Source organism: Scomber japonicus, chromosome 2 (assembly GCF_027409825.1).
Source record: "Scomber japonicus isolate fScoJap1 chromosome 2, fScoJap1.pri, whole genome shotgun sequence".
NCBI lineage: Eukaryota > Metazoa > Chordata > Actinopteri > Scombriformes > Scombridae > Scomber > Scomber japonicus.
Window position 1 is genome coordinate 11,673,416 of NC_070579.1, and position 25,436 is coordinate 11,698,851.

The 25,436-nt window shown below is 38.8% G+C and overlaps 2 protein-coding genes across 2 annotated transcripts; one reads left to right on the top strand and one right to left on the bottom strand.

The window, feature by feature from the left end:
* The first annotated feature begins 1,368 nt into the window (after window positions 1-1,368).
* On the top strand, window positions 1,369-10,053 carry LOC128374241 (RNA exonuclease 5-like). The gene is made up of 18 exons (XM_053334521.1): window positions 1,369-1,619; window positions 1,763-1,889; window positions 2,009-2,129; window positions 3,434-3,541; window positions 3,674-3,762; window positions 3,963-4,078; window positions 4,180-4,318; window positions 4,504-4,598; window positions 4,698-4,800; window positions 5,278-5,390; window positions 5,885-5,993; window positions 6,859-6,960; window positions 7,036-7,173; window positions 7,405-7,497; window positions 7,636-8,005; window positions 8,110-8,309; window positions 9,210-9,322; window positions 9,427-10,053. Exons 1-18 carry the CDS (start codon window positions 1,369-1,371, stop codon window positions 9,479-9,481), a joined length of 2,442 nt encoding a protein of 813 aa, XP_053190496.1. The 3' UTR covers window positions 9,482-10,053.
* A 783-nt stretch (window positions 10,054-10,836) lies between these two features.
* parn (poly(A)-specific ribonuclease (deadenylation nuclease)) lies at window positions 10,837-24,722 on the bottom strand. Its single transcript, XM_053335068.1, has 26 exons — window positions 24,640-24,722; window positions 24,320-24,397; window positions 24,121-24,200; window positions 21,289-21,356; window positions 20,176-20,257; window positions 19,893-19,953; window positions 18,567-18,732; window positions 18,145-18,207; window positions 18,009-18,047; window positions 17,868-17,910; window positions 17,668-17,748; window positions 17,357-17,413; window positions 16,564-16,641; window positions 16,399-16,442; window positions 16,264-16,306; window positions 15,769-15,844; window positions 15,556-15,666; window positions 15,367-15,436; window positions 15,215-15,270; window positions 14,261-14,347; window positions 14,088-14,162; window positions 13,826-14,000; window positions 13,578-13,705; window positions 13,216-13,258; window positions 12,965-13,128; window positions 10,837-11,852 (listed from the first exon to the last, which is right to left on the bottom strand). The coding sequence occupies exons 1-26, from the start codon at window positions 24,656-24,658 to the stop codon at window positions 11,806-11,808; spliced, it is 2,034 nt and encodes a 677-aa protein (XP_053191043.1). The 5' UTR covers window positions 24,659-24,722; the 3' UTR covers window positions 10,837-11,805.
* Between the last annotated feature and the right edge of the window lie 714 nt (window positions 24,723-25,436).

A 25,436-nucleotide genomic window follows, 5' to 3' on the forward strand; every position in this document is an offset into this window, starting at 1 on the left:
GCGTATAAATAAAAGTATAACAATTATTTTAAAGGTACCAAGCCGGAAGCAGTAGTGGTCACGGTATTTTTACCTCCACCTGCATTCCGAGAAGACCCGCCTCCTTCTACCTGTGATTGGTTGCCTTTGTTGGTTTAGATTGGTTGTCTTCAGGCATGACGTAGGGACATTAGCATCGCAGCCAATCAGAGGCATATGTTGGCAGGATGCGGGTGGGAAAATAACGTCTTTTGGTAGCTATGTAACGTGTAGCCAAGTCTTTATTTTGGCCATGTGTGTTTGGTCTGCTGGTGAAAAGATAAGACTTTGGAGGCCCCTTGGACCAGCAATATTTGGTATACATATATAAGTTGTTATTCGCTTCTATCTTCATATGTCTTTTAAACGTCTAAATACTTGTACATTGTATAGAGTGTAAATAGTTGTTGCTACATGTGTCTATAAGTGTCTCTCATCCATCTGACCTGCACAAACAGACCAAAGCTTTCTTTTAATGCTTGACACCTCCAGCATTAATCAGCCAAATGAATCATGAAACGGACACTGTATGTGCTTCTAACTGTAACATGTCCCGTCCCATCATAGTATACAGTACAAGATAAGATGTTGCCAGTCTGCTTCTTTTACCCACAATAGCTGTGTGTTAAAGTGTTCAAATCAACAGGATGTTAGTCTTAAATACTTTTGGATGCTTATTTTAGTCATCAATTACCCTGCTAATCATTTGAGCTATAAATTGTCTGAACAATGTCTATTACAAGTTACTTAGGGTGAAGGTGATGTCCACAACGAGCTTGTTTTGTTTAAAATTCAAAGTAATTCAATTTGCCATCACATAAGAGAAAGAGAGGCAGTAAATCCTCACAAATGAAAGCTGTAAGTGCAGTAAAATTTGGCATTTTTACTTGGATAAAGTACTTAACCCTCCTGTTATCCTCGGGTCAATTTTGACACATGAGGATAACAGGCGTTAACTAAAAAATGAGGTATAGTTCCTTTAAATGAAACCTATTGATCATAAAAACCTGTGGTAATAAATTGGATTGAAGTTTGCTTAAAGGTCTAAAACAGAATTGGGTTATAATTTATACCTTATGCTTTATAAGCAGTCAAACCAGACCAGGTCAGTTTTGACTCAGGGGGGCAAAAGTTGCAGAGTCAACAGGGAGACAACAAGAGGGTTAAGCATTTATTAAAATAGTTGTAGTTTATTTTTAAGACTAAATCTAATCTTGCAGCTGTAGTTTCCAACATCTCGATCAGTTATCTAATATCTGTTGTAGTGCTCAGAGTATGAATCAGCCTCAGCTGCTGGGAAACAACGCCAAATATCTTTTTGTGTCTCCCAGTAGAAACATCAGCTTGAACATGGAGCCTTCAACATCAACAGCATGCGATAGTAAGAAGAGAAAAAACAACGCCCCCGCAGCACATGAGACGGCCAAGAGATTAAAAACCGGGCAGGAGGATGATGAGGCAGTGGAGTGTGGACGTACCTCCTGCTCACCGAGGATCTCTGTGTTGCCTGAAAGCCTCCAACAAGCAATTACGCAGAATGAGCTGATGGAGCTGCTGCATTATGCCGCTCTGGGGAAAACAGGTGGCATCAAACATCCCAGGTAATGACTGTAATTATCTGTAATGTACTAATAATGTGTCCCTGCACTCAAATAATGATCTAAAATATCTAATTTAAGTGTTGTGCCTTGCAGACTATATCATTTATACTCAGTAGATCGTAATCAAACTCTCTCTTTGATAGTTGGTGTCGTCTCCACCGCCAGAGGAAGCTCCAAGGTGTGAATGTTGTGCTGGTGGAGGGTCTCACCCAAAGACACTTTTATAAACACTACCTCACCCTGCGACACCTCAGGAGCAACTACACCACTGTAAGTAACCATAGCGATTATTGTCATTTTTATTATTATTATTGATTGGGATAAGTTCTACTCATACAGTCAATTTTTTTTTGGTTTAATACTCATCTTTGTTTTTTTATCTGTATTAGAGGGTCACCTTCACTCCATCACCTGACAATCTTGCGTCGGAAATCTTCAGGAGTGAACTTCCTGACTTTGACTGTTCATCTGTTTCCAAAACAGAAAAGGAAGCGAACAGCATACATAAAGGTGAGAACCGTGTATGTGTATATGTGGAGCATGCTGGGACATACATGCCTACATTATCAGTATGATATGAGACTAGGACTAGGAAATCATGATGTAACCCAGAGGTTTTCTAACAGTGAAGAGCACCTCATCATGGTGGTTCAAAGGAGAGTCTTTACATATTAAAGTAATATGATTGATTGATTATAATTTATTATTGTGTCATGCAAACGGGCTTAAAAGACACCACAAAAAAGAAACAGAGCAGATACAATATACAGGTAATGCTAAACAAATAAAGCATCCTGATGGGTTTTTTTTTACTAGCTTGAGAGACAAAAGTAGTTAAATTATAAACATTAAAATTAAACAATCATTCCATTCTGTCATTATCAAAGCACCAACACATTTCTGGATTTTGAACAGACATTTCATTAAATATCAGTCATCATGTTCTTACCTCATCATAAAAAGGACAGTACAGAAGTAGATGTGATTCATTTTCAGGTCCTCCAAGATCACAGAATTCACGTAACCTAATGATTATAGTACATGTAATAATAATAATAATCACGATAATAATAATAATAATCATCATCATCATCGTCATCATAGAAAAAATTAAAAATAACATCTACATGAGTAACAAACCTCAAACAAACAAATGTAAATAACTATAAGCTCAATTTGTAGCACACAGCAACCACCAGTCACTGAATCCATGACAACAACATTATACTTCCTGTTTACATTCTCAAAGCATTTTTTGGGGTAGCTGTGGCTCAGAAGGTGAAGCACGTCGTCCACTTATCGGAAGATCAGGCGTTCAATCCCCAGCTCCTCCACTGCTGAAATGTCCTTGGGCAAGATACTAAATGTGATCCTGTGTGTGTGTGTGTGTGTGTGTGTGTGTGTCTGTGAGCATTAGAAACTTCTCCTGATAAGCAGGTTGTCACCGTACGATGCAGCTATTAGTGAATGAATGTTGGCATGTAGTGTAAAGTGCTTTGAGTTGTCAGAAATGCAGCTTTACTAAAAGGTCAGAGTTATATTTTCCCTCTGTTGAAAAGCAGTGAACAGTTATCACCACAGATACCGACTCTGATGTAGCCTCAACCACTTTTCTTTTTCCCAAATTTTAAAATGTTCTACTGTAGTTGGTGGAAATGAACAACGAATGCCTCTGCCTTACTGGGTTATCACTTTATTATTCATTCAGTAATAACATCACATACTGAGGCACTTTAGTCAGTAATATTGTGTGATTATGTCTTCCTGTCTTCTCTCTTGTTGCTCACTGTGTGTGTTATCGTGCTCTGCTGCAGCATTGAAGGTTCATCCAGTAATCGCCAGGTTTGGGACGAAGAGGAGAGGACTGACAGCGTATGTTCTCACCCAAGAGGAGATGATCAAGAAGCACTACCCTGTTAAAGGTGAGTCTCTCTCTCTCTCTCTCTCTCTCTCTCTCTCTCTCTCTCTCTCTCTCTCTCTCTCTCTCTCTCTCTCTCTTCCTCACTCCATCATCCCTTCCTCACTTCCTCCTTTGTTTGTTTCTTTTGACACAGGAATGCCGGGCTTTGAGGAGTTTATTTGTACAGATAGTGTTGATAATGTCACTGACAGTAGCCCTTTGTATGGACTTGACTGTGAAATGGTGAGATTCATTTCATCCTTTTAATGTTTGATATTTGATTGACACACAAAACTTTTACACCCTCTTCACTTTGTTTCATGTAGTTTGGTCTCAGATCAGTTATTTGGCCTCTGTAGGATTTAAGTTCTTCATCATGATGTACTGTAGACTCATGTTATGGATCCTGTGGTTTTTAACAGATGTTAATGTTGTGTTTTCAGTGTCTAACAGAAAAGGGATATGAGCTGACCCGGGTTTCTCTGGTGGATAGCGATGGGAACTGTGTTTTGGACGATCTGGTGAAACCGGAGAACCGAATCCTCAACTACCTCACACAGTACAAGCACACACATTTTAAAATTACTGATAGACAACATTGCTGTATTAAGATGCTACAACACATTTCTGTTGCCCGTTTCATCGATTGCCTCCTGATAGGTTCTCTGGCATCACCGCAGCGATGTTGAGGCCAATCACAACCACCCTACGAGATGTCCAAACCAAGATTAGGACGTTGTTACCACAGGATGCGGTCCTGGTGGGCCACTCCATCAACAACGACCTCCTGTCTCTGAAAGTGAGTGACTATATTTTGGCTTTAGCTTGTAGCAGCTATGAAATGATCGTTACGAGCTTGGGTTTTGAGTGTGAGCTCCTCCTCCTGTTTTGAGGATGTTAATTAACAGATGAGTTGTTTTTATTCAAGAGGGAAGCACAGAACATTGATGTTTTGACCTGTATTGTATTTTGTCTTCCCTGCAGCTGATCCATAAGAATGTAATTGACACTTCGTTGCTGTACAGGAGAGAATTTGGGCAGAAGTTTAAACTCAAGGTCCTGGCCGAGACAGTGCTGAAGTAAGTCTCTCTTTCTCGCTCGCTCGTTCTCTCTCCTTCTCTGTCTCTGTGTCTCTCGCCCATCTTGTCTAATAATTTAATTTTCCACTCGTGTCCCAGGAGGGAAATACAAACTGATGACAAGAAGGGTCATAACCCGATAGAGGATGCTCTGGCAGCGCTGGAGCTGGCTCAGTACTTTATTAAAACAGGACCTTGTCAGGTAACGCTTAGACACACACACACACACACACACACACATACAGTACATAATTTGGGGACATTACATAGACTCACATTAAATTAATTCTGCAGACCTACCCTAATCCTAATCATCACCACTACATGCCTAACCCTAACCACTGACCCAAACATCAGCACTTTCCCAGTTGGGGACACAGCTTTTGTCCCCAACTGGGAAAACTATCCCCAATTAACTGGTCCTAAGTCTGAAATTTGTCCCCAAAAGTAGCCTATTACAGACCACACACAAACACATCACACTACGCTCACTTTTGGGGACATTACATAGACATACATTCATTTCCTGGAGACTTACTCCACCATTACCTGCCTAAACTGAATCCTAACCTTAACCACTGACCCCAAAATGAGCATTTTCTCAATTTGGGGACATAGCTTTTGTCTTCAATTGGACACACAGTTGGTATAACATGTTCTTGTGTATACTCACTGTCAGGTTGTAGAGCTACATCTGGAGGAGCTGTGGGGATACACAATAGAAGAGAAGTCCGCTGACTGTGAACCTGCTCCCACACCTGCACCTGCACCCGCACCCGCACCTATTAACAGGTACAACACATCGCATATCGAGTAGACTCATCTATATTGTTACTCAAACTGTGTCCATATTAAGCCGGGCAGACCTGAATATTCAAGTTTCCTCTGAGATCCATTTCAAGTCAGCATCATATTTAAAAACTGAGCTTTTCAAAAACACTCAGAGTTCATAGTTTAGTGTGGATGAATAGAACTGACATTAAAAAAAAAAGAAAGCTACAAGCCTCTATAGATACAGAAAACAACCTGAAAACATAGTGAACACACACTTTCCTTTTTGTGAACAGCATTTTTTAGTTCTAACAGGCTCAGTGAGGACACAGTGAGCCAGTCTACACATTTTTATTGACTCAGTCTGTTTCTTTTTTCCTCGTTTGATGTGATTTTCAAACTAGAACCCTTCTTGAGTAAAAGTGATATTCTTAGAGGAAAACTCACTGTCTGTATACTCTACCTGCTATCATCAAATAATCATTCCTGTCGTCTGTCTGTCTGTCTTGTGGCAGGTTTGCTGACATATTGCAGACACTCGGCCGCTCTGTCGCCTTTTTAGGAAAACGCTCTGACGTCGCCCTCCATCTGTCCAATCAGCAGTGGCACAGCTCTGACAAAGAGGTGAGAATTTGACTCTGTAGCCACTCATGTGATGGGAGAGCCTCGCTGGAGCCCAAAATTAGCTTTTATTTTAGCTTGTTAGCTTCTTTCATTTCTTGTGTGCATCAGTGTCAAATTGTTTATTGGCTTGTCGGCCATCTTTAAAGTAGTTTGAAATGCACTAACATGTATGGAGATGCTATACAGATGTTGAAATGTGATTGAATGATATTGTTTCCCACCCAAATATAAGCATAAGTCTCTTTTCATTGCTTGTGCACGTACAGTAGGTCCTCATAAAGGGTTTGGCATTGTTGTTGTTAGATATTAAGATTCTTGTCTCCGACTACCTGACTTTGATGGAAAATCTTTAAAGCAACAAAACAAGGACAGATTAATTAAGTTACAACTTATTGATTGTATTTAGAACATTATTATTGATCGATCTGCCAATTATTCTGTCGTTTAGTCAATGGAGAGTAAAAAATAAGGGAAAAATGGCATTAGTCATTTCTCAGAGCCCATGATGATGCTTGCTTTGCCAAAAAGTTCAAGATATTATTGAAGTATGAAGAAGAATAGAAAAAACAGATTATCAAAATAGTTTCAGATTAATTGTTGCAGGTTAGTTAATTAAATTTAATAAGTTAATATTTTGATTGATTAATTGTTTCAGCTAATTATATAATAAGTGACTGCATGTATATCCGAGTATTTTTATTGCAGATCAGAAGTGACAGGATGCAGCTTTCAGTTGATTTGCTTCATTTTTCCACTTTTTCTTCCACTCTCTTGTTTCTTATGCCTTTTTCTCCATCACCACCCTGCACTAAATTCTTCCTCTTCTTCTTCTCTACTGATTAAAACTTCATCATCTTCCCTTCAGGTAGTGGCCGCTTTCAGGAGAAACACCAAGTGTCCGTTCTTCTCTGTGCTGCAGTTGTCGTCTTTTTCAAACCAGCTCAAGAGTTTCTTCCCTCATCAGAAGGTGAGGCCGCCATTCAGATCACGTGTACTGAGTGTCATTTTGATGAACTACTTATCGTGTTTGTTAATCCTGCAGGTGTGTGCAAACCTTCGAGATATGTGTGTAGTGTTCGCCGGGCCGCTCCCTGCTGACTTCTCTGAGAGAGATGTGAGGCGGCTGTTTCGTTGCTGTGGAGCGGTCCGGAAAATCAAAATGCTGAACGCAGCTGTCAGGGTACGTCTCATCTGCAGTGTGCTCCTCCGTTTTACACCGAATAAGTTTCTGTCACTGACTAACACATCAATTGATTAAAATATGGTGATAATTACTACAGTTTCTTCATTTATAGAGGAAAGGTGATGAAATCTGATCTGTAAATCTTTTGCTGTTGAATTAAAGCAGTTTTTTCTTTATTTCTTCTCGGACAATCTCACTTGTCCTTTCTGAAAACGTTTTCTTCTTCAGGTCCATGCGGAAGTGGAGTTCGAGCAGCTGGAGGGAGCTCTGCTGGCTTTAAAAACTTTGAATGGACTTAATGTGCAGGGACAGTCCATGAAGGTAGCTACCCTTTTATTTTTCTTTACTTCTTTCTTCCCCTTTTGTAGACTGCTGTATCTCTAATTCTCTAATATATACTGTATTTGTGTGTGTGTGTGTGTGTGTGTGTGTGTGTGTGTGTGTGTGTGCATTTCCTAGGTGCAGAGGCCTGTTCATGAGTCGATGCTGGACCTGGATCTGACTCTTGATGCTTTGAGTGTTGATGTTCTGAACTCCAGTCACCTCTACACTGTTAAATTAAAACCCAGTATGGCCGACAGCATACACCTTTCTGCTAAAGTTAACGGGCACGCTAAATGTTTAGATGTCACTCCTTTTCAAACAGCGAAGAAGTCACCTCCCGCTACATTAAACGGTCACTATACTGAGACTGAGTCAAAGAAGTTTTCTAACTCAAAGTCTGAACTGTCTGAGGAGACACTCAGAGGAACATTTGACCGCTTCGGTGCAGTAGAGGGAATCATCCTGCCTGCCAAACCTGGGAAACACCCAAGACATGCACACATAAGTGAGTAAAGAGCTGCAATATTAATGATCTCTTCTTGTTTGTGTTCATTTCTAACCTGACTGTGTGTGTGTGTGTGTGTGTGTGTGTGTGTGTGTGGTTGGCAGAGTTTGGTAGTTTGGAGGGGAAACACGCGGCTCTCAGCTCCTCTGAGGATCTTTGGAAGGAGCACTACCTCATCTGTCCATCCCTGACTCCACCTCATTTGTCTTCATGGGTTGCCATGACAACTTCAATGAATTCAGAAGAAGCTGATGAGGAAGCAGTAGAAGATGAGGAGAGGACTCACACGCACACCAGCTCTCAGGTAAACAAATGATAAGTATTAGTAGACAACCTAAAGATGGCAGCTGTAACACCATAGTCCAGTTGTTCTGTTGTTCAGCTGTCAATCAATCAATCAATCAATCAATCAATCAATCAATCTCACATTTTCTTTAGACTAAAATCTCACAGGGAAAACTGAGCTTTTTAAATTTAGGCTTTTAGATTTATTTGTCATGACTTACTGTCATGATGAAAAGTAAGTGATTACAGAACAATGCTAACAATGCTTTGTGTAGACTTTGACATTTCTCTGTCCATCAAGAAGTCTTGGACGTGTTATGATTGAGATTTTTTTATTATAGATAAATATATGTATTTTGGACTGAGTAAAGAAAACAGATATATTTTAAATATTATAAGCAAGTAGCAAAAAGCAAAAAACAGGAAATGGTGTCTTACAATCTTTGACTTGATAGAAATAATAAAAGGAAATTCACAACATGATACAGAGAAGGGTAACAGATATTGGAAGAAGTTTTCTTTGGATGGAGAAGTTTTTTTGGAGAAATTTTTCCATGCTAGGACTTTTAAAGTGGACTGTTTGGAGGACCCAAGACATGCACAAACCAAACCTACTATCCCAAACCCCCTCCCCAAACCAAGCCTACTATCCCAGTTTCTTCCTGTTTTCTATTTTGAATGAATCCAGCATTTCACATTGCAGTAGATGAGCCTGTCTGTTGTATCTGTTTTGTGCTTTAATAAAATATGTTGCTAAAACAATAAAAACAAAAGTGTTATAATACAAATACATTACCAACAATATTGTAATAAAGTTCTTATAATGTAGAGATTTAGAGCTTCTGTGATTAGATTTTTCTGACGTGTATCGTTTTTGATGTACAGCACATGTGTGATGTCTCTGTTTCATGTTTAGGAGATCCAGGAGATGGAGCTGATGATGATGAAGAAGTTGGACCGGCGCCTGGGGAAGCTCTTCAGATCTCTCCCAGACTTCACTTTATCTGTGGTTATTTTCCTCGGACATACAAGGTGAGACATTCACTCCCACGGTAAAGAAATTATCATCATCATCATAATTACCTTTCATTTTTTGCATTTGTCCTCTATCTATCTCTACCTCCTCTCCTCCTCAGCGCTCATGGACACCTTCCTGGTTTATGTCTTCTGGAGGTCAAGCAGGAACCTTGAGGAGAACAGTGCCAGCCGATCGATGCCTGATCCTGTGTGCCAACGGCCCCAAGTGAAAGCAATAAGGATCCAATAAATATGAATGAAGATAAAAAATAAAACAAGATATAAAAGAAACAAAAGGAAGTATAAAATAAACACCACAGACTTTGTTTTAATGAGACTTCCTGTTCACTGAAACAGAGTCTGTACGATGAGACGCTCGTTTAAGTCAAACGATGTTTAAAAATAATGTGTTGTTGCCTGGAGACAGTCAGAGCTACAGTACAAACTAACATCCAGGCCTTTGGGACATTTTCTTTCTCACTGCATTGTAAACTGTGTGTGATTATTATTGGACGACATCAGTTCATGAGAAGTGCATCATGGAGGTTGAACAAAGTACAAAACTCTGCAGCACAACACTGAACTCTAGTTTGAAAGTATTTCCAGTTTTGTTTTACTGGAAGAAAATCCAACAGCAGTTTCATGAGGTCACTGTGAACCCAAGACAGACTGTATCATACACTGTTATAATATTAATGTAAATCAGGTGAAATGTCACTTTAAACTTGAGCTGGAGACTTCTAGCTATGAGCGAGCGATGGTTTTTGATATTGTAACATTACGTTGCTTTAATGTCTTCATGGTTTTAAATTTGTACAGAGAGGTGGTTGTGTGAATAGTAGATTTTTTCTTCAATCTTTCAAACTCTTATCATTTGTTTTTTAAAGAATATATTTATGTCTCAATGAAGTGATTTGCTGTACTGTAACTGTACCAGTGTTGCCTGATTTTTTTAGCAGATGTGACTAAAATTTTTTATATCAAGTAATAAATTCCTCATTAAAAAAATAAATAAAATTGTCAAAAGCTACCAGAGCTCCATTTTTTTTTTCCAAACCAAGGGAAATCCAACATTTGTGAGATCTACATGATCTTGTGGCTTTACCAGAATCTTACTTGTAAATTATGGCTTTTAAAATAAAAAGTATTTAAGATATTACAGTCCTTATATGGAAGGAGAGGTTCACCATCTTTGAAGTCTAAGAAACAACTGTCAGGTATGTTTCCTTCTAACCCTCCTATTGTCCTCGAGTCAAGGACGGAAGGAAGGAAATGAATGAAGGAAGGAGGGAGAAAGGAATAGAGGAAGGAAGGAATTGAGGAAGGTAGGGGGAGGAAAGAAAGAAGGATTGAGTGAGGAAGGAAGGAAGGAAATGAAGAGGGAGGAAAGAAGGAACAGTCAAAACAGACGGGGACAATTTGACCCGGGAGGACGACACAAAGGTTAAATTGGTTAAAGAATATTACTAAACTTGTGAGGTCATTTTTCACTCCGTTTGAAAACAAAAAGTCAGAAACCGAGATACTAAGAAACATTCTTTAATTGTTTCCCCTTTCAAAAAGGAAATATTTAAGGATTTTTAAACTTTCTTATACAAAAATGTATACGTCATTTTTACGTTTACACCTTTTGCATTAGAACATACATTGACATTGTTGCAGGTCGACACAGTTACAAAACATTTAACCGAAAGAGAAAAAAAAAAAAAAAAAGTAAAGAAAACGATTCTGTACAAAACAGGAAACAAACAACCGAAACAAGCACCTCTCATGAAGGGTCAAAATGCCACCAATAATAAATATCACATTATCATTGATCAGCTTATATGTTTGATAAAATTTGAGAAGCTGACATTAGCATACTTTTTCTTTTAAAAATGGAAAACAAAATTTAACTAAATATAACCCTGACCTTGTAAACTACAGGACCTGTCAAGTGGTATTTTTCACAATTTATGAAAAGGATTCACAGGGATACAAAGACAAGAGAAAGTTTACATCTCCCTCACATGCACAAAACTTTCATACAACAACTCACACTCATAAAATATAAGACTGATTAGAGGTGACGACGTCATTAAAATTGATGAATGAGTCCAAACTGACAGCATGGCTGTGGTGGCAGATTCCAGTCTGAACACGTCGAGAGGATAAATGAAAATTTCAGGAGTTTTTTTTAAACCTCAAGATTCTAGTTGTGTGTCTGTGTGCGTATGTTTTAAACACAGAAGACTTGCCTGCTCCTCTGGTTTGAGATCAAAATATGGCAGCTGTCATTATGGCTTGTGTTCTCGTCTCTCTCTCTCTTTTTCAATAGTCCAGTCAACTTGCTCGGGTTGGTTGCTTTGGACACGGTATCCACAGCTGTTGAGTGAACGAATGAATTTTAGGGCATGCACCTACTCCCAGTGATGGACGCCCTTTGAAGGAGAGAGTGCACCAAGTGCTTAGGAAGAGACTCTGAGCTGGAGTCCAGTATGAGACGGTGTGGCCTCTCGCTACCAGACCTCCGGGACCTCAAACAGTGATGTTGTAGATTCAGGCTCTGTAGAAAGAGAGAGACGTATGCATAAGAAGAAGAACTATGCTTTAAAGCACTTCGATTTGCATTTGATCAAATAGAAATCATATTTAATGGTTCATTCAACCAATTAAACTCTTGGCTTTTTGCTTGGTTTCCTTTTATTCACAAGTTTTGGTTAAAGTTGCACCACAGGAACTTAACATGTAGCCTTCGTCACATGTTCTGCTTTTATGTTATTTACACCCATTTTTGTGATTCACTTTCCCGAATCTAAGAGTTCTCGGACCTTGTTTAGTACATTTGTTCCGACAGATCTGAACTCATGTTAATTGTCGTCAGCAAGTTTTATAAATTTAGTCTCAGTCCTGTGCCAAATGTCCTTGTTAGTTTTTAATTCATATTTAGCGAAACTCATCCTGTTGTTTTTTGGGTTTTTTTTTAAAGTATATATTTTGGCTTCAATGTACAGGTTAGTAGAGGGGGGAATGACACGCAGGACAGGACAGCCCGGTGTGGGACCCGAACTGTGGCCGCCCGCATGGGACGGGTGCTCCAAGCTTTTTAAGTCAAGTTTTATCTAACAAAAACTCTGGATGTTTTAGTGCAAGTCAAAGAAAATCGTAATATTTTAGTGTAGAAGCCAGCCATCAGATTATTTGAACATTTCATTTTTAGTCATTTTAATTCCCACCCACACATGAACATATATTTCTTTGTGGTGAGCCTTGATTTGTCCCTTCAGGTTTGTGGGATTCTTACCAGCTATTTTATGGCCACGTTCTCTTCTTTTCTCCAAAAGCTATAAATGTAAAAAAAAATCCCCCTTCAGTCTCACTATAAATGGAAATGGGCTCAAATCCCAGCTCATTTCCTTTTCCCAAGCTCTGTTGTTATTAATGTTAATTTGTTCTGTTAAACAGCTGATGTCGGAGGTGCTTTACATGTTCGAGGAAAAGATTTGATTAGAAAAAGTGGTCAACACACCACAAAGAGTTGTATATAAATCACATCATGTTCAGTGGGTGAGCCGACATTTCTGTACATAATGATTATGAGCAAAGTGCTGAAGTTATGAGAAGTGTCTTTGGATATTATCAGTAATTAAAAAAGTATTAATGAGCCCACAAACTCACCTTCGGGCTTCTTTTTCTTGTTCTTTTGACCTTTCCTCCCGTGGCCTGTCGTGGCTTGTTGCCAGGTGACCGTCCCCTCAGCATTATCGGCTGGATCGGTGCCCTCAGGACTTTTGTCCTCATCGTCAGGGATTGGACTTAACCCTGCTGAATCTGATGAATCTCTGCAGGGCACAGAAACCATTAAGAGGCTCAGATCACAGCAAATAGGAGAACAGTGATTGCAGAAATGGTCGATGCGCTTTACTTACGTTGTCTTCAGCCATCCTTCTGAAGTCTTGCTCTCGACAACATCTGCGTTTGTTAAAGAGAACAATAAATTGTGAATGAGAGCCTCGACTAGACTTCCTTATACTGCTTGCAGGAATATGCTTTACATTTCAGGAGGCAGCTGCTATAACTATTAAAGCATTACATTTGAAGTTAAATTACTCCGCCATTTCCAATTTAATCTCTTTGTTTGTAGTGTTGATTCAAAAAGCCACCTGTCCTCTCCTTCAGGGCACACTCCACCTCTGTTATGTCCTTTCTTTATGAGAAGCTATGATGCTGCCCTGTATGTTATCCCCCTCCAGCACCTAGAAGATACATATGCATGCATGTATTCACACACCGTCGGTTTTCATCTTCTTGCTGCCTGTGCTATCCGCGTACGAGTAGTTACTCCAACCGTCTACAATCAGAGCATCTCCGGTCCTCGGGTCCGTCTGAACGGGGCTGATGCTGCGTTTCCTCAAACCTCTGGAACAAAAATAGGTCATATACACGATGCATCAGTATAAATAGAAACCGTGGACTCCTGCAGAAGCTCCCTAGGTGAGAGGTGAATACACATCATGTTGCGTAGCAGCACAAGTGTACCTGGGATATCCGAAACCAGACGTGGTGGAGGAGGTGTAGTGAGACTTCACCCAGCCGTCCTCTCCCCAGCTTTTGGCTGGCTGGCCGACCTTCTCCTTGTCCTGCTGCTTACCCTGGATGTACTCTGCATACGTCTGGATCCTGTAGCTCTCTGCATAGCGGCTGGTGTTCATAGCTGTTCAACAAAAGAGGAACAAGTTAACAGGTTGCTCTAACATTTATTTGTGAAGATGACCGAATTGAGTTAGGTGTGTAGACTCACCTATCTGCACCTGGTCTGTTTGACTGAGGGACACAAAGGCTGACGTGTCGTCCATCCACGAAACCTGGATGTTCCCTGAGTGATAAAAAAGGAAGAATAGATTGTGAGTGATGAACAACTAGGTCACACTTGTTTACAAGCAGATTTTTCTTCATCATGCATACTCATCTTACCAAAGGCACTAAAGAGCTGGTAGAGGTCACTGGTCTTCCACTCTTTTGGGAAGGTGACATACAGGACATGGTCTCTTTTAGGTTGCACTGCAAGAACAGGAGGAGAGGTTAGTGGGGAAAAACAAGAGGGGAGGTAGAGTAGTGGCAACAGATTTAAAAAGGGTAAGTCCTTAATTGTTTCAGTCTGTGTTAAAATGATAGGTGCCCAAATGACACATGTTCTTCTTGCTGTAATCATCCCTCTGTTCATACTCACCATTAGGAGATCCCTTCATAATGAATTTTTAATGTAAGGGATGAGGGGAAAATCTATTTAGAAGCCAATATTAGTCAAATCAAGAACATTATGTGTTATGAAAGGATCTTCTAATGGTCAATATGAACAAGAGGAATGATTACCAATTTAAATTGTGAACCTGTCTTTTAATTTAACTTCATAAAAAGCTTTTTAACAAGTAGCTGGTGCAGAAATCATGTAGCAGACAAGGATACAAAGCTAAACTAAAAAGTATATCAGGCTTGTGTTACTATGACTTTATTTTTGTTTCTCTGCCTCCCAGTGGTGAGGAATCCCTAAATGCAGCATCAAAGTGCCCCGTGGAGTTTTCTTGTAACTACTAAAGTAATATTTACATTCATCAAAACACACTGTGTGCATCCTTGAGGCCTGAAAATGTGTTTAATGCATTTCCTTTCTCATAAAAACATTTGCCAAGAGGATTTTTAAAGTTGTTTTTTTTTAAATAATCATGCATTGTTTACATCAAGGTTTGTTGGCTGGCAGTCTTCCTTCCTATTTTTCGTGATGCATTACTACCACAAACTGTCATTCAGCAAAAGAGCCTGAACCTGGCAGCAGTAGCAATCAATAAAATCTCCACAGGGTATCTTTACACTGCTTGGATATTTTGTTATATTTAAGTTTACAGTCATACTTTATACTATTTTACTTACAATCTGGTCCTGTGATGTTGAGGTAGGGAATATCTATTATTCTCATCAGGAAAAGCCTTGAGAGCAGAAAAGAGAAAGATTATATTATAAGCCTTTATTTAAGACTTTTAGCTGTTGATGCAAATACAGTCAAGTGTGTGTGTGTCTCTTACTTGTTGAAGAACGGCTCAATTAGTTTGGAGCGAGCTGAGATGTAGGCTTTGGGTGGAGTCAAGAACGAGCCTGAAAAACAAACAGCATTGAGTAGACAGAGTTAGACTATATCTATATAAGTCATTTCTTTATTTGCAAGCAAAACAGGAACAATTGATTGTGTGTGTGTGTGTGTGTGTGTGTGTTACCCAGGTAGTTGGCCATGGAGATGAAACAGAGGCCTGTGATGTAGGCGTCGTATCCCGCCTCGTGGAGCTGTTCCTGGGCTGTGTTGTAACTGGGGAAGCCTTCTGCAGACTCTGACGGGAACAAGAAGAAAAATAAATTTTAAAAAAAAGAAGGTGAGAAGGATTTTGTAGAGTGAGAGAGCTTTCAGACGAATCTAAAGTGTCTTTACTCACCGACTCGGGGTGACTTGAAGGGCGCCTCCTTTAACTGTTTCTCCAACTCTGCCAGAGAGGTGTTTGTGATCAGCTCCTGCAACGTAAAAATATAAATACAACTTCTCAAAACCACCAAATTGTTCAAAAGGTTTATTTTATTTATTTGATATATTTAAAAGAATCTTGTTGTTAAAGTTTTAAGGGTTTTTTGTTGCTACCACTTTGCACCAGTGTAGCTCAAACACCCAGGAAAGCCACTGAATCATAATTTCCCCCCCAGAAAAGGATTTTTTTTTAATCTGGTAAAAATAAAGACCAGCGCAACCTCACAGGGTCACCATCAGGGGAGAATTAACCCTTTCACTCCTGATGAAGACCCTGTGAGGTGAAACCCAGAAATCACACAGTTAAATATACTCCTCTCAAACAAAAAGAGTGGCTGAATGGTTTTCTTTCCATTTTTGAAATATCTACAACTTGTGCTAATCTACAGCAGTGAAGAGGATCATTTACCTTAAATGGCTGAGTGGACGCCATCAACTTCGTATCCAGAAGTCTGAAAGTTAACAGAATAAAATAAAATGATCAAAAAGCAAAAAAAGGACAGCATCAAAAAGCATTTGTTATAAAAAGAGGAAAGCAGTTTACCTTGGGAAGACACACATTGTGACCTCTTTAAAGTCTTGAAGATCCTAGAGAGAAGAGCATTGGCATAAATAATGCATGAATTACATTACTGAGCTTTAGGCTACACCAAAAAAAAAAAAAAAAGCTCCATATTTATAACCTCTTTTAAAAACAGTGAGTGTCTACCTCTGGCAGAGGGCAGTAGAACTGGTGGATGGTGTGCATCACGTCTAACAGCATGTTGTGGCCGACCACAAGTTTAGCCTGGGGGTCAGATGAAATGGGTTAGGGGTACAAGTGCGATACCACAGCCAAAAACATTTCAACAACCAGAATACAACAAATTAGCTATGACAAAAATGTAGGGCTGCAATTATTTATTGTTTTCATTATAGATTAATATGTTTGATGTTATTGATTAAAGAATGAGTTGTTTGGACTATAAAATGTTGCATTTCTTTCCTTTTTCCCCTGTATGCCTCTTCACTGCACACAATTTAACCCTCCTGTTGTCCTCGAGTCAAGGAAGGGAGGAAGTAAGAGGGAGGAAGGAAAGAAGGTAAGGGGGAGGAAGGAAAGGGAGAAGGAAGGAAGGAAGGAAGGAACAGTCAAAACAGATGGGGTCAATTTGACCCGGGAGGACGACAGGAAGGTTAATAAAAAGCCATTGGGAAAAAAACCAAGACATTCAGTTTAGTATCATAAGGACTAAATTCAGAAAATATCCACATTTACATTATATTGTATCGAAATGACTCAAAACAATGAATCGCTTATCAAATATTGTAGGTAATTAACTTTCTGCTGCTGAACTAATGAATGAATCACCTCAGCTCTGCAACACTACTATAAATGTTTGATTATGAGAGCTAATTCCCAATTCATGATGGGCTTTTATTTTGGAGCAGCACAGTTAACTGCTTTGTGTAACTCGACACAAAGAGTTACTTGAACCGAGAGAAAGTGGAGGTTGACTCACGGATTTAGAAATAGCGTGGATGACCCTGGAGAAGCCTACTGCATCATTTAGTTCCTCCTGTGGGGAAGAAGAGAGAAAACATTTAAAAGTAAAAAGACTCCCACACACTATCAGCACTTACTGAGAATTTAATCAAATAGCTACATTATGGTTAAAAGGACCTTCATAAAAAAAGCGTTTACGAGGTATATAAATTACTACAAGTGGTGCAATGTGATACTCCTTAACAACATTATTCTAATTTATAAAACAAACTTATAATGAACAGAGCAAGAATGTGTAATGTAGTTGAAGCATTTTAATAAACTGACCTGCTCTCTCTCCTGTTTCTGCTGTTCCCTCCTCTTCCTCTCCTCCTCGTCCACTTTACTGACCTGGATGAATCGCTCCTTCTGCAGACACACACACAAAACATACATCAATATTGTCCACACACACACACACAAATTATATAACAAAAAAAAAATAAAAAAAAATGGTTGAGATCAGTTGAAATTAAACATGATCTTACCTTTTCTGTTTCCACGGTTTCCACATGAAGCCCCTTGGGGAACCTGAGAGAGAAAAATAAGTGTTAATTAATTATCACCACAATAATAATAATAATAATAATAATAATAATAATAATGGTCGAGTTTTAATTGACACTCACTTCCAGTTTAGTGTCTGGTATATCAGCTTCCTCTGAAACCTGGTATAGAAATATAAAATATGAGCATAAATACAAAAAAAACAGATGATTGTAAGTTTACTATAAATGTGGCTTTTTGAGAGAAGGGCTAGATTACCCAGTGCATGGCTCCAAGTCCAAAGTCTTCTCTGCATTAGTGAAGAGGGCCTCAACCTTCTCTCTGGAGGAAAAGTTGAGCAGAAAAGATGAAAAATGCACAACAACGGGGCCAAACAAAAAGAACTGTAAAAAAAAAAAAAAAAAAACATTTTTCTTCGATCCTTCTGGGAAAATTCAAGTTATTACAACGCCAAGTGACAGCTAAGGTCTCCATCCAGTCTCCACTTGGCCATGTCTAATATACCCTCAAGGGAAGATGACCAAGGGGGCAAACTGCCTCAAACTGTTCCCAATTAGTGTGACTTCACACTATGTCACTTCCCACAGCTATTTTTACCACCATGGTCTCAAATAAGAACCTGTTCTTTGTTTGACTCAGTATTACCAGGAGTTTGTGGAAAGGAAAAAATCTCTACTTACATCACTTTGTTGATGAAGTCTTTGTGTTCCTCGGGTACGTGTGCAGGTCCTTTGGAGGACGGGGAGATGAAGGATGGGGTCCCTACACCGTTGGCATGTTGGTTCCTTCTCTCCTCCGTCTGCTCCCTCAGCTGGGCTTCTTCATCTTGGTTCAGGTAAGGGATTCCTAAAAACACAACCCACAAAAGTCAGTTTGAATTTTACGTCTTGTGGCTCTGCAATTCATTGTATATAAATATCTGCAAAACATGGCTGCCTTTAGGCGATGTTGTGTCTCCTCTCTATGAACAGGGAGGTAGTTGTGTGCACATCCCTTCCTATATTCAGTACAGGTGCAGCATAAAACATTAAATGAAAGACAAAGTAGAGTTTCTGCACACCACATTTTAGCTTCCATAAAAATATATTTAAATGAGAAAGGCAAAGATGCAGCGGGATTGAAATGTTTCCTTTTACAGTCAAATCATTTTTTGGGAACTAAACTCTAGTGTGCAGACACTCTTTGTTCATTTAGAGTATCCTCATACTTTCAGTAATCTTGTTTACTTTCCATCACTTTGTGATAGATTGGTCACAGCGCTTTCAAAAGTACAGAACGCACTTGCAAACTAATTTGTCCATCATTGGTTTAAGAAAAACTTTTGTTTTTCTAACGTGCTCCATGCTGGAAGTTGTCAAAGGGAATTATGAGGTGAACCAGAACTACAGTCTGGTACAGGTTCATTAAGCCTGCACAGCTTTTATGTGCATTTACACAGAAGTGAGAGCACGGCCTTCTGTACAGCTACGCAGATACCACCGACTTGTTAATGCAGGCTGTGAATTAAGAGTTTCCAAATCTTTAAAATTGAACATAATTATTCAAATCATCCAAATTACTCGTCCACCTCTATTAAAAGACTTTAGTCCAGACTATAAAAAATAGCCGTATTTCTATAAAGACCAGACTAGTAAGTGGACTGAATTGCAAAAAGAAAAAAAGAAAAAATGACCACTGTCAGATGTTTGAAGACGTCCAGAGCCAGCTGCCAGCTGTTCCAGTGTAACAGGTGATGGCAGCTCTCCTCTTCCTAACACTGAGGCTCGGTACAGTTTAAGAACTGGCACTGAAACCAGTCTCTACAAAAACTGCTCAAGAACTTAACATGAATAGAAAAAGTTAAAAACAATGAATGTTCTGATTTATGTCTGGGAACAACAAGACAACAACATGGCAAATAAACTGACCAAGAAGTCACTACCAACTCCATGTTTGACAGTTTGACAGTTTGACAGACGGCAAAAGGTCATTACAAGTGTGACATTTCACTGCCGTTGTGTACTCACCGTGACAGAACACCTTGTTGAAGTCAAATCCCTGACTGGCCAGGAAGTCAATACTGGAACTCTAAAAATGACAAGTTCATTTTCAATTTCACAAGTTTCCTCATACAAAAAAAAAAAAAAAAATACAAAAAACCAACATTGCAATAATCTTAACATCTGGCCAACCACATCTGGAACAATCACTTAAGAATCATTATACTTATCGTTGTCATTACTTAAGAGTCACTTATCTCAGTTCACACAGACGCTTTTTAATGAGCTTGGAGAGGCCACACTGACTTACTTGACAGATGAACTTTATGTCGGGGGACGTCCTGTTGAATGGTTTCGGGAATATGTAAAAATTAAAAGTCTTTGTGATGTACCTGCAGAGAGAGAGATAACAGACAATACAGATGAGTGAATTCATTCAGGTTTCTTTGGGGATTTATTACAAGAGCCTGCATGCAAGTCAAAAAGACAAAAGCTGGATCACTTCCATATAAAGTATAAAGTGTATTTCCCATATATTGATTTATTTGTGGCGGCCCACCACAAAAATCAACCCCGACTGCCACGTATTGATTTTCTATTTTTTAAAAAGGAAAAAAATCTTATTCCATTGTAGATCTGTGTGCAGCGCATTGATTCTCTGTCTCTCAGTATCTCTATTGGATTCACATTATTTAACTAAAGCATTTTCAATAGTTAGATGTTTAAAATCATATCTCAAATTCCTATGTAGGCTTTAAAATTTCTATTAAACAAAAATCTTAAATTGTTATCAGCAAACTCAACTTTATTCTTGTACAACAGCTCCCTAAGTACCTCTAATGGTTTTTATTTTCTGACCCCAGGTCTCCTCTGTGGTATTTTGATTACGCACCAATTTAGAAATATGCATCATACGCACAAAACTGTATGAACAAAAGGCCTGAAAGTGAGATATTGACTCAGCAAGCACCCTCAACACAGGGCTCTAAGATCTGGTAATAAAACAGCTTAAAGGTCTTATCATGTCAGTTGACATTGTACTTTAGTGCTGAATATTCCCAAAGAAATTTTCAATCTAATTAATTAACACACAGTAAGCCTGGAGCTTTGAGGCCCCAGTGCAGTTGCCCACTTGGTAATCCAGCCTCTCTTATGTGAGATGCTATAAAAGGGTTCATCTTATTTGTCAGTGTGAAAAACACTTTTTTTTTGTTCTGGTGCTGAGTGCAAGAAGCAGCCATCTCCCAAAGGACTCCTAAGAAACTGAGTTTGTCTGCACCTGATGAAATTTGGGCTCTGAACACTGCACTGTCCTCATGTAATAAAGAAGACATTTTAACAAGAGCAGACAGTGTTGTAAATACTTTGGTTTCCACTGAATATAACTATAAGGTTCTACATTAGTTAAGCAGATATCACTCACTTTGACTCTGACTGGTCGTACTTGAACGTACATAATCCAAACTGGAACAGCAGGAAGTCCATTGAATGCTGGAGGACGGACAAGAAAACGGCTTAAATGAGATACACGTTAAAAAAAATAATATGGTGACAGATTCAGATTTTCAAGTCTGTCTTAAATCAACAGCCAGATGCCCATATAAAACAGTGACAAAGGTTTTCTTCACGTTTGTACTGGCTACTAAAAGATTCCCTTCAGATGTGCTTTCAGTGTAATTGATGGAGGCCAAAAATCCACAGTGTGTCCAGTTATTTTATAGAAATGCACTTAAAAGTTAATTTGAAGCTTTTATGAGACTTCAACAGTCCGAGTTAGTCATATTAAGTGGATTTCTGCCACATTAACAGTCTTTTAAAACTTAAAATTTGCATAGAAACACAGTAACAAAGAAGGGTCATAGCACTTAGAAGACTAACGCTGAACGATATCTACTTGATTTGACTAATAGGAAGACTAAGGCCTCTAAATTAAAACCATGCATCATTTTAAAGAGAAATCTTAAACATTTGAATGAACAGGGGTTTATCATAACTTGTCTCATTTTGATTGGAGTAGAATGGGGCTAATCCCTGATGTGGAGACAGCCTGGGAAATTTTTAATGATGGTTTTATGCAAATGATTCAGGAGATACAGAGTAAAAAGGGGTGTGATAACCCCTGGCAGATATTATTCATGAGTGTAACTAATCTAAAACAAGGACAACAGTTTGTCCCACTGATTGGCTTATTTTCTTTAGCATTTTTAGACAACCAAGAAACAAATCCTCCTCTTTGATCAAGAAAGCCCAAATCAGAATATCATTTGTCTGTTACCACTGGAAATCTAAAAAGGAGGACCCTAGGAGGTTTTGGAAAACCATAAAATCCCTTTCTGTGAGCAATAACTCTCAAGCTGTGCCCCCGTTTGTTGTTGTGAAGGATTCCCTTTCTGTTCACAACAAAAATGGAGCTACTGAATTGTTTTAATGAGCATTTTATATCTTCTGGCTCTCCGTTTAAACTCTGCTTGTTATGCATCTGTGCTGATGTACCGCTGTATACTGGTCAGTCTTTAATTACGTACCTTTCTCTGTGCAGGAAGTTCACAAAGCCCTAAAAGCTTTAGACCCTAAATAAACCCCTCAAGACCAGATTTTATTGATCCCTACTTTCTGAATTTGGCATCTGATTTCGTAGCAGAGTCTCTTGCATCGTACCATCACAGCTGCACTGAAGGTAGTAAACAACATTTCTGTTGTACTTGACAAGAAGCAACGAAGCACATCACTCTTTATTTATCTGTCTGAAACTTTCACAGTCAACCATGATGACTTTAAACTTGGACTATTGGGCAAGTAGTCACGTAGCCCTCAAACTACTTTAGTAATAGGACTCTGCATTAGATGTGATGGTCTAAGTCTGATACTGTATCTGTGGACCAGGGTGTATCAGAGGGTTCTGTATTATGTCCACTTTTATTCTCCATTCATATAAATCTGGATTAAAAAGTGTCACATGCCAATTTTTTTTTTATTCTGACAACAGTAATATGCTGTCCTGCATCAACTCTAATATAAGCCACTGAATACTCGCAAAATGCTTTTATTTTTGGCCAAAATACCTCAACATCAGCTGAAACACGTTTTTAATACAGATAAGACAAAATTTATGTTGTTTACCAACTCCAGGAAATGGCCACAAACTATCCCTTCAGTGTTCACTCTATACAGAGAAATAAAGGTTGTTAACCCTTATAAACACCTGTGTATTTTGATTGATGACTCCCTCACTTTTGTGTCAAAATAAGATGCATTTTACATTTAATGTAAAAAAACAAAAACAAACGTTGCCAATTTTAAAGCTCTGACTGACAGCTGTGAGTTATACTCTCAGCTTGCTCTGGATAATCTTTGGCAATTCTTGGTCTGCTCCCACACTACCAATGTGTCTTTATCATGCCAAAAAAATAAATAAAAAAAGTGTACTGTACTGTACTCTTTTCATTCTTTGAACTGCTTTATGCTTTCTGTCCCACATGCTCATACAGAAATTGGGAAAAGAACAATTTTGAATTCTGCACCCTCAGCATAAAGCTTTGCAGAATTAATTGAAACTCAACAAATTAATCTAATTAAAAATCAAAAAAGAAAATTACAGGCAGATTTCCTTATACGTCAATCTTGTGGTGCACATTTTTCTTTCGCAATGCTTGTTTGCAATGTTTTTATTTTCTTTTTAAAAATTGTCTCCATTTGTGTTTTAAGTCTGTATAAACCGCCAGGACTCCCATGAAAAGGAGAATCTTAATCTTAATGTGGACTCACTTTTTAATAAAAAGTTTAACCCTCTTGTTGTCCTCGGGTCAAGAGGCATTAACTAAAATATTAGGTATACTTTCATTTGGCCCATAATTTCCAAATAATACGTGTAAAACTTGTTATAATAAGTTGGAATGAAGTTGACTAAAAAGGTCTAACAGGTATAAATGATCAAACCCGACCAGGTGGACAAAAGTTGCACCATGGACAGGAAGACAACAGGAGGGTTAATAAAAAATAAATTAAAAAGATTGGAAGGTTGAAGCTGCATATCATCTTCAGATAAACCTGTAAGTACATGTTTGCACAGAGGGGGCCTTGTGGATTTTGGCTTCCATCACTTACATAGTAAATGCATTATGAAATGGATTTTTTTTAAAAGGCCAGTATGAACAGGAGGAATTACTACCACAAACAATAATCAGATTTGAAGACAGACTTGCAAAGGCTATGAACCTCCCCATTAAAACTGAGCCTAATAATCAACTCTGCTAACCTTCTTCAGCTTGGTGTATCTCTCCTCCGGCGTGTCCAGCCCATTGGTGAGGGCACTGACATTAGGGCCATCGCTAATACCTAAAAAAAAAAAAAAAACACACGCGCACATACACAGAAAAACACTCATCACTATTTTACACATACACACATACATGGCTTTTTCCCATTTTCATGCCAAAAACTCTTAATAATGTTACCTGAAAATTCTCCATCGATTGCGAGGAAGTCAGCCTCTTCTATGGCGGTGTACACAGAGTTTAAGCAGTCTTTAAAATCTGCAGGGGAAAAAAAAAAAACGAAAGTGCATTAATGTGAGTATGCAAAGAGAGACCACACAGCCGTGCAGCTAACTGTATGTTACCTAGCTCACAGGCTAGCAACGCAAACCATGAGGAAAAGGAGCAGCTTTGTACACATTTAACACATATTTTGCCGCTATTCTGTTGTATAATTTAATGACGAATATTGCAAACTAAAAAAACAGCGTGTAACTGTGTGCCAGCGGCGTGCTACTCACTTTTGCGTGTCACCTCCATCCTTCCACAATGACTGAACCCGGCTGTCAGCTAACGCTAGCTAGCCTACGTCAACGGGCTTTTAACAGCGCTGCAAACACTTCCGGGGGCCGCTTTAGCGCTCGGCTGGTTGGGTTCCAAATCTCGCGAGAGCAAATTGGGTATGGTTTAATGCTGTTGATGCAAATCCCGCGAGAGTTTCGTCCCTCCAGCTAATCCAATCCAGCATCCAACAAACCAAATTATTATGGCCTCAGTGTTTTTAAAAGGGGCGGTTTTAGGAGTTGACACACACACACAAAAAGTTTTTATCAGAGGCGGGGCTAAATCCAGCACATCCAGAGCAAGGGACAGTTTTTACTCCACAACTCTTTTCATTTGAGTTTTTTTTCTTAACTTTTAGGTTTTGTATAGGCTATGTGTTTATTTGTGTATATGTATGAGCTTCTGGATACATGAATGTGATGAACAAAGTCTATCTATCTGTCTATCTATCTATCTATCTATCTATCTATCTATCTATCTATCTATCTATCTATCTATCTATCTATCTATCTATCTAATGACAATTAGGCGTACAACGGTATGTCAGAAATCCTCTTGGCCCTTACTCACCAGTAAACACAAACAATTCAGGTCAGAACGAGTGCCTTACACCATTTACAAAAACAAACAGAAAATACCAGCAACAAGAAAACACAGTAAAACCAATTACATTTATAAAACTAATACAGGTTATAAGGAATATAATATTGCACCAATATTATGACCAATAACTGAAGTATTGCAGAGTAGGCTA